This window comes from Molothrus aeneus, chromosome 3 (assembly GCF_037042795.1).
Source record: "Molothrus aeneus isolate 106 chromosome 3, BPBGC_Maene_1.0, whole genome shotgun sequence".
Classification (NCBI taxonomy): Eukaryota; Metazoa; Chordata; class Aves; order Passeriformes; family Icteridae; genus Molothrus; species Molothrus aeneus.
This window is the reverse complement of record NC_089648.1, coordinates 31107244-31126805: the sequence shown is the minus strand read 5'-3', so window position 1 is coordinate 31126805 and position 19562 is coordinate 31107244. Positions and strand designations below refer to the sequence as shown.

Here is a 19562-nt window from a genome sequence, read left to right as displayed (position 1 = left end):
TGGTTATTTCTGCTGTACTGGCTTGCGTATAATATGATACCTGAGCAGCTAAAGTTAGATCAATTAACATCACTAAAGCATTGTCATGTCCTTCCAAAATGTACATAACATTTTCTTTTAGCTCTTATGAAAGCTTAGACAGGGTGTGTTTCTATAGACACAGGTGTGTGGTGTCCTGCTGCACACGACAGGGTGTGATGCCAATGCCAAAGGCTGTGTGTCACCTGCAGGTCTCACTGCCATATCTGCCAGTGCCATGAGGATGTCTCAGAGGCACACTTGTCAATATAACTTCAACTTTACAGTTTAAATGAGTTTAACATTGTGATTTTTACTTTTATGCAGAACAAAATACTGAGTGTTTAAAAAAAATAGTTTAGTGAAAGCAAGACTTAAATGAGCACACTAGTGTGTTTCTGTAAAATCGGGTTGTGCTGAATTTTTGTTGCATACCACCTGAAAAAGTACTCATGCCAAGTTTTATTTTGCATGTTACACTATTCTTTCAGAAATAGCCTTCCATCTAGTTGCTGTGTCATACAAATACATGTATTTCAAATGATAAATAAGAAATAATCTGTATGTCTATAATGGTTCTGGTTTTGGTTTGTACTTGATTGTGTTAAAAAAACTGATTTCCCAGTGCTTTCTTCATTCATTTGTTGCACAGATTGCTTCTAGCCCAGTCAGATTTGTTTCTTTCCTGTTTATATTTGTTGGTCAGTCTGCTAAATGGATATGTATGGGCTGCATTTGACAGCACTAATCTTGTGTGGGGGTTCCTGTTCTGTGCCACCACTGAGTACATGTGTGCTCCTGTGCAGAGCTGTGCAAGGGTGTTCCTCCACCATCAGAGAAATCCCATTTCTTGGCCTCCCACACTTTTCTGGATGAGCATTATTTGAATGCTCTTCTTTATTTTGAAGGCTGGAGGGGAAAGGCAGTTTGCTGGCAAAAGGAAACATCTCCTGGCCTCTGGCTTCTCTTCTTACTTAATTGTTGTGCTGTTTGTCTCCTCTTCACAGCTGTTAGGTACTTTGATAGTGAGGTGGTCAAAAGAGAGGGTTGTGGCTTCTGAGAGTGGTATGTCCTGTTCCAGGACTAACTTCCCTTCTGTGCCCTGCAGGCTGAGGTTTGTAGGGAAAAGAGCACTCTTCTCACTGCCTGGCTTAAAGCTTTGAAAGAATGTGCACTCCTTCTTTTTATAAACTGAATGTTTGGGGATGTTTTTTGGTTAATTTGCTTAAGAAGTTGTCTTTCTGTTTGTCATCCTTGTAGATGATGCTGTTTTTGAAAAACTCTTGTATGTTCAGGGTTTTTATTGGCTATAGTAAAATTACAGTGGAAGTGGCAAGAATGTAACCTTTCATTTCATTTTCTTACACTCTTAATATGATTGTAGGTAGACATAATAGAGGAAGCATTTGTCCATTGCATGGGTTCTGACAGCTGTGGGAACAGGGAAAGCTCCTGTGTGTTCAGAGTTGGGTTTTTGAAGCAGGACCAGCAGCCTTTCATTTAACAGCATCCTGTGCATTAGTACAAGAGAATTCTGCTGTGTGCCTTTTATAAAAGTGCCATATGACTTAAATTTTAACACATTCTGCTGCTTTTTAGTATTGTAGTGTTCATGGAAAATGTGCTGTAAGACTAGAAACATGATTGTGTTATACAGTTAATTAAAAATAAAGGCAGATTTTTAATATGAGCTCAGTCAGTGCAATACATCAACAAAGACTTTTTTGTTGGCTGTCAAGTGAGAAAAACAGAAAAGACTCAAATTCTTTCTCTAATATTTCCTTCCAGTCTGACTCATCAGTAGAAATTGTGAAGAGCTGCAGAAGAGAAGCCAAACAGACAAGCTGATAACTCAAAGAAATACTCTTTTGAGTTTGGGGTTCAGAGTGGAGTCATCATGAGCGATGTTACCATTGTGAAGGAAGGCTGGGTACAGAAGAGGGGTAAGTTCTACCTTTGCATGGAAAGTGTTTTCTGATGTCTCCTACTCTGAGTGCAATGGTATTGCATGGTTACACAGATGAATGATCTTGATTTATCTTCTGGTCTGGAGCAGATTGGTCAGATTCAGGCCTTGTTGGTACTGATGTGTAACCCTCAGCACTGCCCCTGTTTGTGGGGGTGGCTGGCACTGCAGAGGAAGTTGGACTCAGTCATTCCCACTTCACCTTGGACCTTGCTGCTGCAGCTGCTGTTACCTGTGCATCAGAATAAGCTGCCTGTTGTGGCAGCTGGAAGAGGCAGTAATAGAGGTGTGCACTCAGAGGCTGTCTGGAAGCTGCTGCAGATGCGATACTTTGTGGGAAATTTCCTAGATGCCAAAATCATTCAGTGTGGCTCAGCTTGTATTACAGATGCAAGTAGTCCCAGTAAAATCAACATAATACTTGCATGAAGCTCAGCATACACCTAATTACTCAGCAGACCTGGAAGCCATATGATTAAAGAATATGTTCTTAACTATAAGCCAGTATAAAGTATGATTTTCTGTTATATTTGAATTTCTGTGAATTCTTGAGATGTCTCTTTAAATTGTTTCACCATGTGATTTGCAAATTTGGGGAGGTTGCTGTATGTTCAGCTTTGAATGTGAAACCTCTAGAAATATCTGGAATTCATATCATGTGATGAACTTTGGATGAAATCTTCCATGCTTCATGATGCTCTGCTTTAGGTTGTGGTTGCACACATGATTATTTTCAAAAGAATATAACTTCTCTCACAGAGAGGGGGGGATCTGGATTTTAGGGTGATTTATGCCATGAGTTTCTGTGATCCTAGCCCAGAAAGATTAGACTGAAATAGTGGGAACAAAATTACCCTTTAATTTACAAAGAAATGCTTTGCTTCAATAGCAGTGTGTGAAGACAAAGATCATTATTAGCTTTGTTATTGCAGATTGACATTAAATGTCAGGGAAGGCAAGATAATGAGGGAAAAAGTTTATTATTCTTCTATTATTCCTGCATAAATTGTATTTCAGGAAGCATTATGGGTATTGTAAGTGAAAATGAGCTAAACCATGTTAAGCTTAAGGCCTACTTCCTATTTTGGAGTATATACCTGTATTTATAACAAATAATATTTTACATGACAGGAACTATTTAAATTTTGAAATTATTTTTCCTTTCCACCTTGTTGTTAGTTACTCAATTTGGAGATCCGATTTCCTTTTTTGTTTATTTATTATAAATTTCTTTCAAATGTATTTGAATGGTTAGGATGCTCCAAATAATTTTATTTTACATGACATCAGTTCCTTCAGGTAATATTTCTCATTCTTATTACAACTGCTATCAACTCTGTGAGCACTGGATATGCCTATATTAATTACTGGGATCCAGAAATGGACACTGAAATTCAGTGTCTTACTTAATTTTTGAAATTCTGAAATGTTAAATAAAGGTTTTTTTTCCTTACCCTGTTTTACTATCAATTAATTGAAGAAAAGCCCACCAAGTTGACATTTTGAGGTCAGTTTTGTTAATAATTGTTTTCTTTTCCAATTAAAGGCATTTCATGGCATGCATTTTTCCTTATCATGAATAACTTTGAATTTATGGTTGTTTTTCTTCGTGCTAAACATAACTGTGTAGGTTTTAGTGGAAATTTTTTTAATTGCATCTAATACTGTCCTTAATTTTCTTTGTCTGACTTGTTCTGGTTGTTGGTGTGTTAAAGTGTTTCTTTTGTTTGCTTCTGAAAACAAAAGGAAAAGCACGGTCGTGTTTCACAATGCTAAGATTTTGTAAGCATTTTATTCAATGGTTATACATTTCATATGTAATGACAACTTTTACTCTGACCTTGCTCTGGAGCGAGAAAATCAAAGTTGCTAAGTGCATTTGTTAAATTTTGCCAAGAAAAAGTATCCAACTTTAATCTATATTCTGAGAATACGCTCGGTAAACACTTATTTTGGCAGCTAAATATTCTCTGTCTGTGTAAAGAAGCATCGTGGGATTGGGTAAAGCTGTCTTGCTTCCACAAGTGATCATTCTGTTACAGTTTGGAAGTGAATTCTTTGATCATCAACACTTGATTGGCATTGGCTCAGTTCACAGGCTGGTTTTGATAGGTACAAGCCATGTTCTACTGGAGAAGGGCGAGTGTGGGATCTCTTCTCCAGGCAGACACTGAATGAATTCCAGCCCCAGTTACTGGTCCTTTGCACAGCCCTGAGCCAAGTGTATGGTGCAGCACAAATTTCTGAGACCCCAGACTGACTTTATCTAGAAATAAACATTGTAAACCCTTCCTGCTGTGAACTTAGGGGCTTGGGCTGCATCACTTGACTTGATGTGTTTCTGTTATGCTGAATTATTTGGTCATGTGACTATAGCCCTGGACCTCTTAAAATTGTCCCCTTCAGCACTCAGTATGGTTTGTGATACAAGGAAAGGGAAAAAAAATCCAACATCTTTTTGTGATTCACAGCCCAGTCAGGAGTATGAGGATGACTTGAAGGTATTGGGATGAAAAATGGTTTTGAGGAGTTGTCTAATGAGATGGACCATTACAAAGGCGAGTTAGGTGAACTCAATGTAGAAATGAGAGGGGAGGACTAAAAATAGAGCTGGGGATTGCTCTCTGAATTGAGACTCTGCTAGAGAGAGGCTAGGGAAGACAGGGTATGTTAGGGCACCATGAATGGCTGTGAAATGCAGTGAAAAGATGTTTGCTTTATTGTTATTCTTAGTGCTGTATCCATGTCAGTAATAGAGGGCTGAGGGCTATATGTTGGTGAGGTTTTAAGCCTGATGTTGAGCACTAAAGCCATGTAGCCTCACATCTGATTCTTCAAAGACCTATTTTTCTGTGTCTGCTTAAATGAGGCACCCATTAAAGTGTTAATGTTTAACTGAAAGTCAAGAAATGGCAGAATTAAGTTTTTTTTGAGACTGATCATACTTGGGCTTTGAGTAGTCTTTAGGAGGAGCAGTTTCAGTGTGTTGAGACCAGATGATATTGTGGAAGAGTAAGCTGTTGTATATGAAAGGTAAAACAAGCAGAGATGACAGGCTGCAGGTGAGAACTTTGGGCAATAGAAGACACAAGACCCAGGGAGAAGCAGTGTCTGAGAAGCTTGGGGAACCTTGAGTCCCAGGTGAAAGGAGACCCTGAAGCACAGAGACTGGGTGTGCCTGAACAAGTAAAGCAGCCCAGCAAGAGCAGATTTGGAGAATGCAGTAATTGCTGATGGGGACTCGATACCTATCTACACTTAGTGCATTTGTAAAGTGAAGTGGGTGTTAATTTGGCCTGGCTTCTGTCTGTTTCTGTGCCCCTTTGGCAGTGGTAGTGCTCCTGGAGTACATTGTGTGGCTTTCAGTTTCATCTGAAAGGAACCAGGCTTGTGCACTGTGGGACTGCTTCAAGCAGCAGATGAAAGTGCATTAACTAGGGTGGTGGGAGGATTTGCTGCAAAAGCACTTTCCTTATCTGAACTGAAGTACTGATTCAGATCCCTGTGAGACACCAGAACCTGAACAAGTGGAGAGCCAGCAGAGCAGTCTCCTTAGAGAGGAGTCTGTGCTCAGGCAAGAGAGGAGTGGGAATGTGCATTGTAAGAATGGCTTTATGGTGGTAACTCCCTCTCTTAGATCCAGGGACAAGCACCAAGCAGCTCATGGCCTGTGTCCACATGTGGCTGCAAAGATATTTTTGCAGTTCACTGGCTCAGTGAGGAAAATTTTTATTTTTTTCAGTGTTCTCCAGTTATACCTGTAGCCAGATAAGGAGAGAGATGCATTGTCTTCCTTTATGAATTTACTTTTTAGATGACACTGACATTTTTCCTTGTAATGCATACAGATGAAAGGGAAGCAGTTTTGACTAAAAACCTTAAATAGAGTGACCTGAACCTTGTTGCTGATACACAGAAATTAAATATTTGACATTATTGCAGTTTGTGTAAGCACTCTGCAGTACTTGCTGAAATGACTTTGACATTTTGGATTTGCAGAGGACAATGTTTTGCAGAATATCTTTAAATTTATGTAAAAGTTAGTATCTTTAATTTTACTTAACATGGTTTTACTGTATTTACTAAATTAAATTTAATGATTTGCAGAGAGGGATATGTTTTTAATTTATCAGTTTGGAAACAGATTTTTTTTTACATTATGAACATGCCTAGTGTGATTAGGGCTATATCATTGCAAAAGTGAGTTTTATGCATATAATTAATGTGGTATTTTTTCTTTAAAGCCAGAGTTTTCTGAGTTGTAGACTTGACCTTGTCTGTGGTCTATAATAGTCACAACAATTAGATTTAAGAATCTTTCATAACTATGCTTAATTGCAACCTAATTTCTTTATATATAACCTGTGCACAGAATTTCAATTAATTTAAACATACGAAAAGAGTTAAGAGTCTCTGTTACCATGTTATTGAAAGATCATTAGGGACAAAGAGAGAATTGACACAGATGCTAACTTTTTAAAGGACCCAGTTTTATATTTAACATGTCAGCTAACTTTGTCTTTAATTGAAAGAGCAAGGCTTTGGTTTTGGTGAGGATACAAGTAGTGTGTAAGGCCCAGCACATGGCTAAATCATTGTTTAAAGTCAAAGCAATGTGTCGTCAGTTTAAGTTAGCGCTTGTGTTGCCACACTTTGATGCCTGACCTCTGTTTGGGCTTTGTGCTGGTGTGGTGCATTGGGTAATGCAGCTTCCCATGGCAATCTCCACGTGACTCACATGGTACATGGACCAGCATTCCAGTTTTGTAGAGAGGGAACCAGAGTCCAAAATTGTTGTGTCTTAGCTGTAATAACTTAAGAAGTTTGATGTAATGAGATGGTGGTAAAAAAACAGATGTCATGAAGCTTTCCTGTAATGAGATTGTCCTGTAAATAGTGTATCATTGAAATACTGTAATAAGATTTTTCACTCAATGTTATTCTTTTTTTTTCTTCTTTTTAAAAATGCCTTTCATAACTTCTTAGTATCTGAAATTGAAGTAGTGTTAGCATTTCTAGACTCATACAGTTCATAGAATGTGTTTGATTTACTGTGATGAGGTTGACTCAACTCTGCTTTGTTTTCATTTTTGAGATTCAGGACATTATGGAGGTATCATGGGATTTTGAGAAATAACTGTGTGGAAAATATTTACTATTGTTGTATCTTCTATCAAGAATAATAAATAGAGTAGTGGAATAAATCTATTGTTCCGAATAGTAATAGAATTGTTGTTTAAAGTACAAATTATTTATAGTCTTAGGGTAACATGTCTTCTCCCTCCTCCCCCTGGCTGAAATCCAAAAAAAGAACTGTATTATTTCATGTAGTGGACATTGGGTTTTACAGTTGAACCAAGACCAAACAGATGTTAATTTTGGAAATACACTCTGGAGATTGAGTTCATGTAGTATGTTTGTGGCTTTTTTTGCCTCTGTTTGTTTTGTTGGGGTTTTCTTTTTTTGGTTTTTTTTTTGTATGTTTTTTTAATGGGGGCATAAATGCCTTGATTGGAAAATTAATCTCAGAAGTTATGGTATTAATTGAGTGTTATTCACAAGCTGTCAGAAATCTTGTTTGCAGATTGTCTAAATTATTTGAGCAATTTAGCACACCTCTAACAAAGATGAATTTAAATAGACTAAGTTGAACATCTGCTACACAAAGTAGAAGAAATCAAAATTATTTTTTTTAATTGTCTTAGCAAATAATAGTTTAAGGTAAAGTCTTGATTGATAACTTGAAACTAAATAAGCCTTTCATATTGTAGTTGCTCTAGTCTAATTCTATCTAATTAATGCAAAATGTGAAGTTCCAACAAAATATATGAATTTAAAAGAGGCAGTTCCATGTGGACCAAAGGGAGGAAAAATGGCAGTGTGACATTTCTTATATCCTATTCTTATATGGTAGCTAGATTTTTTTTTAATTCCCAGATAGTTAAGAGATTGCTGTATCTTGGACTCAGTGTAGAAATGGATTTAGGTAAATCTGTAAAGTTGCTTGCAGTCAGGATTCTTTGGAGTTTTTTGTTTGTTTGTATGTTTTTGTTGTTATTGTTGGGTTTTTGTTGTTTTTAGGTTTTGTTTGTTTGGGTATTTTTTGGTTTTTTTTTTTTTCTTTTCCCCACATACACAGATCTATGAGCACAGATCTATGTATTTAGATGCTGTTTTCCTGCAACTACCCTGCTGGGAGAGGAGGCTCTGAGCCCTTTCTCTGTCCCACTCACTTTGTAGTTGACTACCAGATCTTCCTTTTGGAATAGTTATAACCTTTTTATCCATACTTTTCCTTGAAGAGGATCAGAACCATATGAAAATCTTAAGCTTGTTGTAACTAGGATGAGGTGCTCTCTTTGCTAAATAACTTTATTCCAGATACTTTTTACCTAATGCATAGCTGAGTGTAATTTTTTCAGCTCTCCACCTTGTATTATTACCAGTTTCTGTTCTTAAAGGCAGCTTGCAATAGAAATTGAAGCATGAAACACAAAGTATTTTAAACAGTCTCAGGATTATCCTTGTTGCAATATCATTGTTGAATGCCAGTTTAGATAAATGTGCATAGTTGATTAATTTTTAAATTTTTTAGAATTGTTTTTATTTCATTGTAACTATAATAGAGACTGTTACCAGTTTTTAAATGGCTGTACAGTTTTGATTTTCATCAGTAAAAATGGAGCTCTCATATATGGAGCTGTATTGTAGATGATAGTGGCTAAAATTCTGTTTGTTTTCCCTGAAGTTGCTTGTAAGGCATGTTCTGGTGCTTATTGCTTTGGGCATAAAGCTTTTGCATATCCTGAGTTTTGTGGTAGAAAAGTGCTTTTGCTATTTCTGATAGCAGCAGGTTGCTTGTTCCACAGGAAGATACCTGGGCAAGGAGTGTTTTGGAGTATTCTGGACCCAGTGGCCTTTCATGTTCTTGTATGTCTGTTCCATTTCCTGTGTAGTGGATACCGCCTGGTTGCTCACGTTCTGAAGGGTTTCTCCATTCATGCTGCTTTCTCTTACTCACACTACTTAGTTACCCATGAAGCAAGGTTAGCCATTTTCTGTTGCAGGGATTAGGGAAGCAAGATGTTAACAATTCATTGCCCTTTTCCTGCTCACAACCCTTTTGGCCTGGCAGTACTGCTCAGCCAGCAAATGTCCAAGGGATGCTGTTGGGGAAGAATTTGAGAAACCATTTGGCAAATACATGTGTTCTGTTTATTAAAACCTCTGCTTTTTACTTGAAGCTTAAATAGTCATTTTGTATAATACCTTTGGCATGCTGTACATTGGTAACATCAGTTATACTTGAAATTCCTTTATGTTTGTGTTACTTTTACATTGTTTTTGTAAGGATAATATGCTTGCAATACCAGAACTTCTGATACCTGGTAAAAACCATCCTCTCTCATTATACCTACATGCCAGTCCAGCAAATCTCCCAAGTCTTTGTGGTTTATTTTATTTCAGAAGCAGTCTGTGTACCTGTTCTTCTCACCTCAGCTAGGTCAATCAGCTTATGCCTCTGTGGGAACCACTTCTTTAATGCTGCCCCTGCTGTAATCGTCAAAAACATTATTGAGGTCAGCAGCTGTGACTTGAAACTAGGTTCTGAAAAAGTTGTGGGACTGGACTAAGAACTCAGAGTTTTAGGGGGTGAGACAAATGAGACTGCAGATTAAGATATAGGAAATAATTCTTTTTTTCAATAAAGAAACTTTAGGGAGAAGACCAGGGAAGAAAGTTTTATAACCACTCAGTGCTGTCTTGGTTGTCTTTTGTTTTCTAAGAGGAACTGTTGACCCTTCATGAGCATCTCTACAAATTGTAGACAAGATGAGAGGCTTTTTTCCATTAAGACATGGAAAGATGCTGGAAGTGAGTGGGATCTGTTTAATCTCCAAGTTCTTGAGAGCAGTTTAATCTAAATTGCTGGCAAGACATTGTTGCTTATTTCCAACAGCACAGACCTTAACTTGCTGTGGGAGGGATTCCGCTTCCCAGGGTAGGACTCCATCAGCATAATAGGGGAAGATCTGTTGAGACATGCTTAGATTTTGTTTCACACTACACATGAATGTTTCCAGAGCTTTGCTTTGGATGCACTGGCATGTCTGTCCTATGGACTTGGGAGTTCCTCGGCAGTGGGGATGGATGAGTGGTGGTCACAGTGTAAGCCACAGCTCGTAGCATTGGTAATTGGGAGATTGCTTCAGATGTATACTCCTTATCTGTAATGTTGGTGTACTTCCAGTCTCATTTTTTCCAGTGCTCTTTAATACCATCTCTGACTAGTACTACTTACTCTTACTTTATCTCTCAGGTAGTCTATGTTGTTATTGGTTCCTTCCCTTGCAACTCAGGGCTTTGTTAGCTTACTTTATATAAACCTAAATAAATTTCTTTGTAATCAGATCATTGCAACTCATCTCTTATTTACTGTAAATTCTTAGTTTATAGTTTGCTTTCTAACCAAGTGCTTTCTTAAAAGCTGATAGGAAGATAGGAAATGAATGTGTAGATGCCAGAACACTGATAAGAAAACACATTTTGTTTTTCTAGATCATTTAGATCTTAAGATCACTTACAAATTGATGACTGTCTTGACTTCGGGAGTAGTCTTCCCAAAAATATTGAATTACAATATGGTATCATATTAACTAAATTAAAATTAGAAAGTTTCCAGTTTCATTAGTTTCCAGTTTCATAGTTGTTATCAGTTTTGCATTAGAAATTCCAAATCTCAAATTGTGTAATCCTCAGTTATTTACATTTGAACAGTTGAAATACAAAAAAATTTACTGGGCACAGCTTCCTGATAGTCTTTTATCAACATTGCCACAATAAGAAAGTTGCTGTAACCAGAGCAGTCTTCACAAATAGCTGCTAATTAGGCTGAGATACTGAGAACCACACCAACAGCAAGAGATTTGAGGGCTACTGGATACAAATGCTCTGTGATTTTGGTTGTGATAAATTTATGGACAACCTAGTTCATAGTGAAGGAAGACATGTAAGATGGTAAATTATATAAAAAACTGGGCCAATAGTACCTTAAATTTGGCACTCAGTGTTGTGGAAACCTGAATTTGTCCGAGTCACAGTTTCCCTCAGATAAAACTGAAATAGTATTGTTACTTCACCTCAGAGGCTTCCTGAATGTGAGTTTTTCTTTGTGAAACTCCTAAATGCCTGACATTATAATATTCAGGCTTTTAAAATATATTTTTATATAATTGAAATACAATTTTTTGTATAGGAAGCAAAAACAATCTAATAGCTGAAATTTAGTCTGAATGAGAAGTGAATTTTTTTGTCTTTGTTTATCCTGACACTGCAGAAGAAGAGGTAAAATCCATTAGGTCATACAAAGAGACAACTTGTTGAAGAAAATGAAAAAATCTTAAAGTTAGTTCTTTTGTTAGGCATCTTCCAGAGAGACTGGAGGAAACCCTTGAAAAATGATCCTTGGGAGAGTGTAATCTGTAGGAACATGACAGCATCTCTGCCTATGCTTGCACACTTTTGATCTCATGAAACTGCAGATGGATTAGCGGTATAACTTTAACACCCATAAAATTTCCTTCGAAGTAGTGCTTCTATATAGCATCTTTTGCTTTACTTTGAGGCTGGTATTCACTCTGTTTTGAACTTTGTTGGCTTTTTTAATATCATGCCAGCTTATGCATGCTGACTAATACATCGGAAACTTTTCTGAACAACTTTATTCTTATCTTGAGAAACAGCAGCAGCTACTATATTTTAATTAGAAGCTTGCAAACTTGCCCCTGATGCTCTTCCATGTTTACTTGAAACTTAAGTGGAAGCTGTTGCTGAAATGGGGGAAGTGTCATGTCCTCCCCTAGCTTGGTTGTGTTGGCACTTGTGCTCATAATGGTGACATGGTGAATCATGCCAGGAAATTTATCTGGCTGAAAATGAATCTATTTTTATTGTCCTAGCTAACTTTCAGATGGATCATTTCCCTGACCTGACTCACCATGGAGCTGCACAAACAGCAGAGCTGGCACACGGCAATGGGAGAGCGGCCATGTGGAGGGGCAGGACAGCTCCCTGCTAGGGGCAGCCCCGACCTTTGCAAGAGCAAATTGTCTACAGAACTGCACCTAAATCTTATATTGTCACTGCCACAGGGATATGGCACAACTAGTTTGTATTTCAAGATGGTTTTCTTTGAAATTCGTGTTTAGAAAAGAACCATTGATTTATTTTGTGCTAGTCCTAAATGTGATGGAATTAAAAAATGCCACCAGAAGGGTTAGCTAATTCCTATTCCTATGTGTTTATAGATTTTAAACAAACAGAAACGTTTCACAGAAGAGTGGCTTGGCTAATGTCTGGAACATTATGTGGTTCCTTAATCTAAATAATAGAGTAGCTTTGTAATCCTCTTGTGTTTATAGCTTGAAAGGTGTTTAAAAAGGGTATTTTAACCAAAAAACCTCTCAAAGTTTATGATAGACAGGTACTCTTCTGAGGTTAGTGAGTTGTTGGTTTCTAGGTATTATTGCAGATTAAAATGATTCTTGATGGTTGTCTGAGTTCAGAATATTCATAGTGTGTTGGTGGACAATCAGTGAAACTTCAGATAATGTTAATTTGTGAGTCTTTAGTTTTCTTGTAGATTTTCTGCTACATTAGGTCAAATTCTTATAAAGCAGGTTTTGTCTGAATGTCATTCTTTGCAATAAATATCCTGTTTCTGGGTTTGCTTGGTTATATAACAAAGTTTGGAGAAGGATCACGTTCTTTGATTTCAACTTACACGTTAATATTTTAAATGAAATTTTGTGGTAAATATTATATTTAACATCCTTTTGGATGGTTTTCAGTCTCAGGATCTTATACTTCTAATTTATACCATGTGCTCAGGATTTTATGTGGAACTGCTGTTGGCACAAAGAGGCTTATGTAGAGATGATGAACATTCCCCTTTCCAACTATCCTTGCTCCAGAGGCAACAGGGACTTGCTGTTATTTGCAGCTCTGTGAACAACCATGCTGATATTAGATGAAATAGAAAACTTCCTTGGCAAATGAAACAAACTAAGTTAAAACTCCCAAATGACACCAAACCAGCTGGTTTTAGGGATTTTTTCAAGTACTTTGTGTTCCCCTACATCCTCTCCAGGATGAAGATCCAAGAAGTTAGCTGCATATATTATTTAGTCTACAAATGGACAGCTGGGGAAACAGTTATAGCATGTTATTTGTGGTGTGTAAGAGCTGTGTCATACTTAGTAATGTATTTGTCTGAGGTGTTTTTTGTGCCAGCTTCCTCCGTATCCATATAGTCATTAATAGATAATCACACAGGTGTTGAGTGCATTGGTGGTGAGGTTTCAAAGGATCTGCTGTAGATAGGTAGTAATAATAATAATAATAATAATACCAATAATAATATTAATACATTAATACTATTTTTATTACTGTAGTTATTCCCCTCCTTCAATAATAAAAACTTGACCCACACAAATAAGTCGCATTCTAAAAAATTCTAACATTAATAGGTTTTTTGGTTTTTTTTGAGGAACATGCTTCAATAATTTAACTTATTCTTGCATAAGAATATAAAATCCAAATTTGTGTTTGTTTCTTGTAACGAATTTTCCTGTAAAAAAGGTAGCAAGTTGGCACTCCAGAGAAGAATGAAATAAATAGGGACAAAAAGGCTCTTTATGGGGAGGCAACATGAGTGCAGAAGCATCATTGTGTAGTCATCCAGAGTGTGTCTGACCTTTCCTCACAAAATGGAAGTATCTCTATGAATTTTGGTGGATAGAAAACTACAGGTTGTTGTATTCAGTGAAATAATTGTCACTGGTAAATTACCTCGCAGTAAGCATTTGTATTTTTGTAGTAAACACCATCATGCATTATAGCTTCAGCATATTAATAGCCTTTCCTTTCTTGCAATCCACTATATTCCTTAAAAGCCATCTGTGGTTCATGAGCTTTTGATGTCAATATATTTGTAGCTTTCGCATAGAGGAAAGTTTTATATTGATTACATGCATGGTTTATAAAAGGGGTAGCTCTTGTCTTTTGGCAATTAACATATTTAAAAATGTTCCAAATAACTTGCCATCTTTAGAGTTCCTTAAAAATCTGCTTGTAGTTCTTCACTTAGAGTGTGATATTTTATTTTTTAACACACAAAGCAAGAAATTAATCTATTTTAATCTTTTCTCGGATTAAATAAGTATTAGGAATTACTCTCTACTGAGAAATTCCATGCATCTTGATTTAGCCAATGTCTGAGGAATGCAGTATTGCTGTTTAGAGCACACCCATAGGAAGAGAATGGTGTTTGAAAACGTGCCATCTGAAACACAAAAGGTTTCAGTGTGCATAAAGCCTTGCAGAGACTTAGAATCAGGATAGCACTCAATAAAGCATCTGAAGTTCACTTAAGTCCTCATTGTGAGAAAAGAGGTGTCTTTTTGTAAATCTTAACTGCATTGATGTTTCTTTTAAATGATGGAATGGTGTGAGCTGCTATGGAGCCTGGGGTATCAAGCAGGTACCAAGGGCAGTGAAGATCAGGAGAACTTTCTCAGAGTCTGTTTTAAGGATAATCTCCAAGGAAATGAGCCTTTTATGCTCATGCTGTGCTGAGAAGCACTCTTTTTTTCTGAAGGAAAGATATGCATTGATGGTCTCAGCTTCTATTGTAGTTAGAGATTCTGTTTCTAGTTTGAAATTGTAGAAATGGAAGTATTGGTAATGTTTTCAAGATATTTTTCTTTTGGTTCATATTGTAACTCTTACTGGATATTTCTGGTGTAAAAATCTGTCATTACTTTTGCCACAGTTGCTCTCTAGTCTTGTTTGAAAGAGTCACTGGTAAATGCTACAACATTTACATGGCTCTGAGCAGCTGATGAGCCTGTTGAGATTGGTAAAATGGGAAGGATACAGAGATTGGAGAAATTTGAAAGATGGGTTAGGTAGGCTGGGAAAGTGACCAAGTTTGGTATGGAAATGAGGTACCTCTATTGCTGGATAAAACATCAAGGAATAATAAAATGGAGAAAGTTTAATGTGGAGATAGGATTTCAGAAAAAAATACTGAAAGCTTGTGTTGCTAACAGGGACTGGTCATTTTTATTTACTTAAGAAAGCATGAAATGTCTGAAACAAACAAGAATTCCATGCTAATTGCGGTAACTTCTGTAATGCTGCAGAGCATCCTTGTCTTTAGTGTTTAGAAGATGAAGTTAAAACCATTATTTTTTGTTTGTTTGAGTTTTTTGAGTGCTTTGTTTATAATGCTGTTATATAATTATAAGGAAAAAATATAGACAAATAAAAATTTTCCCTGAAAACTCGCAGCTCAAAGTCTGTACTGGAAAGTAAAAGAATACAAGAAAGGAATAAATTTATATATCTCAGTAGTAAGGTGCCTGTCATCTGGGGATTTCAGTAAGGAGCTAGCATTACAAATTGGCAAGGCAGCAGTTTCATTTACCAACTAAATAAGATACGGTCATAAAAATCCATGTTTTAAAGACCAGGGTGTGAAACTTCAACTCAGATATTGCTTTCCATCACAACATATGGATGTGAAAGCTGGAAATCCAACAAAGGTACAGACATCTAAATGCCTTTGAAAGCAAATGCCTTAGAAAAATACTATGTATTAAATGGAATGAATTTATAACAGATGCCAAGATTCATTAGACAGCTCAAAAACCCCTTGGCTCTAAAGTTATCCAGAAAAGAAGATGGAATTATCATCTGGAACATATGTTAAGAATGAAGCCAGAGCATCTGTCATGGAAAACATGCCACTGGGCAGCTGGAGGAACACACAAAAAGCACCAGCTGAAAGAGTCTCTCCATCGAACGACACCAAAGGTAAAAAGGCTGTGGGACATCACACTGGATGTGTGAGGAGTGGTTCAGAGCAGACAAAAACTGCACAGGGCTTTTTGGCTCTTTGTGGGTTTTTTCTAGTATTATAAACTGAAGAGTTTTAGGTTGTTTTAATGTTGCAGAAGCAAGGAGTGATTAAAAGTAGAAGGTCAGAAGTAAAGAGTACAGATTATTAAGTAGAGTATTTAAATATAATGTATTTTAGTTTATTTTAGAATTTGTATGTAATTTCAGCTCTGAAAAGAGAAATAAGATTGTGTAATTAAATAAATCTTCAGATGCGTTCCCACTGATTAGCTTAATGTATAATAGAGCATTCAGGATTATTTTAATAAAAATCCAGGCTTATTTTATCCAAGTAACCTACACTTGGTGATAGTACTATGGATTACCTTTTCTCTGAGACCCTTGCTCTTATATTTTTCTACATTTTCGCTTCATAGGAGTTCTAGAATTTCCAAACCAGCATCCCTCTGCAATATAGTGTCTTTTGACTTGCCCTGCTATGAGCCTAATGTTACAAAGGTTTGTGTTGGAAACTGCAGAATTTAACATTATGAAAGCCTTTTAGTTGAAATGGAAGCTTTTAAATCTGTTATCTCAATCTGTCTCTTGCTCATGCGTTATGCAAAACATTTTATTAAATATAACGATCTCAACAAAGTTTGTCCAAGTAAGCATTCAGTAATTTCTTAGATTTGGTAAATAGATTTGGTTTGTGTTTTATTTTCCCCTTGTGATATTCAAGGGGGGGAAGAAAATCTCCCAAACAGGGATGTGGGTGTGTGTGGGTGTGGGTGTGTTATGGTTTTTGGTTTTTTTTGTTTGTTTTGTTGGTTTCTTGGGTGTGTTCTTTTTTGTTGTTTTGTCTTGTTTTGTTTGTTTGTTTTTGTTAATTTGGGTTGTTTGTTTCTCCCCCTCACTGAATCATCTCACTGATCCCAGCCTAGCACATGGGAATGAGTGTATCCTGTGAGAAATTTGAACAGCTCACTCACCTTCTAGATGCATCTTATGATTCTAAGTAGTGAACTAAGACTGTTAGTTCCACTTAGCAGGATAACAAGTTTAGGCAAAATGAATAACTCTTCAAACATATCCAATGTTTATTGATAGCTGCAACGTTTCTGCTTCTTCCACTTAAACAGTACATGAGTGTTCCGGTGATTATTTATTAATGCCTCATAAAGGAGAGAGAGGCTTGCAAATGCAATTCAGCTGTGCTTACAGGCTCAATGTCGAGGAAACAAAATTTGGTTTCATTTTTGCTCTTAAATATTTACAGATAGTATTTTTATCCCATTTACACATTTGGTGTTGGTGGAGCTCAGTTCAGATGCCTTCTTCTCTTGCACTGGAGGTAAAGCATCTATCTTTAGTCTGTCCTGCAGAGCCTGCACAGTCACGATTTTCTACTTCCTCAGATTTATTTGATTTATTGTGTAATTTGGTCCAGTTAGGATTGTAGTTAAAACCAACAAATTTTGTCAGAGGTTGTCTGCTCTGTCAAATTCAGAGCAGATTTCAGTTATGTTATATGAAAAAATTAATCCAGCACACTCCAGAATATCCCTTCTCCTTTTGTTTCTGTGGCCATTTGCTCTTTTGTGTGCATGGCAGTTGAAATTTCTGTGTATACAGATTGTTATAATGTACTTCTGGTAGTATTGAAGGCAAACTTAGAAATAATGTCTCTGGCAATAAAAGAAGTGAAAAGACATTGTGTAATATACTATTTCAAGTTATGTGTTGCCTAGAGGTTTGAAATGCAGTTGTCCTGTGCTCACTGCTAAAGATTTTTGCTCAAGAGTCCATAACAATAAAAAATCTTCAAGAGCTAAAAATACAGGATTACTGTATTCTTTGACCTGTGGTCAGAGAGTTGGCAGGAGTTGTCTTGTATTGTTTGTTCAAGGTTTGTTTGAAGAGAACAATTATAGGATGATCATTAAAAATATTGACATATTTTTCAGGAGCAGAGGATTAAAAACACATCTTTAAGAAAGAGGGTTTTTAAGTATTAAGGTGGATTGCATTAAAGAAAGTAGGAACAAAAAGAAAACATTGTTTAAATCTTAATTTGAATTCCAGTTATTGAGGAAGTGGTTGTTTGTTGAAATTGTGCATATTTCTGTGCATTTTCATTGTAGTATTTTGATACAATACACTACAAAATCTAATTTAACATGATCTTGATCTCTTAAAAAAGATAGGCCACCCCTCCGTGTAGAAGATCTCCAGTAGGATGAGAGGAGTCCTTGGTGGATTTTTATCAAAGACTGTATGAAGAATTCATCTCCCCATTTTGATGCACAGTCAAAATCAATCTAGACATAGAGGGTGATAGTTAGGACTGAGAGGGTTTGCCAGGTTGATAGCCTTGAGTGAGTGATTCTCTGGTTTTGAACTCTGGTTTGCACGGATGAGAGTATGTGGGTTCCCACAGTACAGCTCTGCTGAGTTTATGCCAGATTTTTTGCTAAATTAGTTCTGTAATAAAATTGGAATGTTTCAGTCTTTGTCTTTCTGCTGTGTAGGGTCAGCATGCCTGTGTTGTTTTGTCCTTGTCCCTGACTGAACTTTATTCCTTTCATAGCTGGTTTGAGATGTTGTTTTGGGAATTGCCTGTGAAGGTGGACTGGCATTTCCCTCCATTTTCCCTTTGGATGTACTGTTGGGTGTAGTCACTCATGCTCCTCCCAGAAACTGTCTTAAGCAAAATAAAATTTCCCCTCCAGACACAGTTTTCTTAAAACCTAGGTAATCATTAATTTCATGATGTTTATAATATCTGATAAGGTGACTGTTATCAATGTTGTACCTATGATGACAAAAGAGTGCTTCCTGTGTATAAAAACTGTTTATTAAACAAATTGAGAGTTGCAGTGTAGATACTCTTAATAAGATAATGGAGAAATGTATCACTTTCTCATAAACCTCACTAGGTTGGGAGAACTAGTACAGTTGTCCTTATGTTGTAAACTACCTACTAAAATAACTAGATAAGTGCAAAACTACTGGTCTGTGTTTCCAGCAAGGCTGCCAATTGAGATTATGTACTGACACATTTTTATTTGACTTAAAAATACTGGAAGAAATTTTGAGTGTTAAAATTGTGTGTCCCTCATTTTGATGTGGACTCAAAGCCAGAATAAGTCCATGCATGGTGTTTATCTTGGGTGAAGCTCCAGTGATTATTATACACAGAGTAGTCCTGCAACTTAAGAAACTTTATTTGGACCAAATTTCTAACAACATGTAGTCTAAATTTCCCTGCTGATCGTTTTTTGTACTGCCATCTGTAGATGTGAAGCACAATTAATCACTGTCCTCCTTATGAGACTCGCATATTTTAAGATGATTATATTCCGCCTTCCTCTTACTCCCTACCATATTCTCTGTTCTAGGATAAGCCTCGTTATTTTTAGTGTACTTCAAACTTGGTATTTTCTTAAAAATAAAAAAAACCCTATACAGTCTGGTTCTCTCAGGACCTTTACCAATTTAGTGGCTCCTCTCTTAATTTGTTAGTCCTCAAAATTTGTAAATGCTGATATTTCAGAGCTTTTATCTTTGCTGGATAAAAAGAATAAATTCTTATTTTAGTTATTTTTTTCCTTGATTTGCGTACAAAATCTTTGTTAATACATAGCATAATGATATTTATCACTTATGTTATTTG

General features: G+C 36.6%; 1 protein-coding gene across 1 annotated transcript in view; it reads left to right on the top strand.

Moving 5' to 3' along the window:
* AKT3 (AKT serine/threonine kinase 3) overlaps positions 1 to 19562 on the top strand; it is a 152845-nt gene that overhangs the window by 10677 nt on the left and 122606 nt on the right. The window contains exon 2 of the mRNA XM_066546605.1: positions 1807 to 1961. Coding sequence (XP_066402702.1) covers positions 1916 to 1961 — 46 coding nt within the window. The 5' untranslated portion in view covers positions 1807 to 1915. The remainder of the gene's footprint in view (positions 1 to 1806; positions 1962 to 19562) is intronic.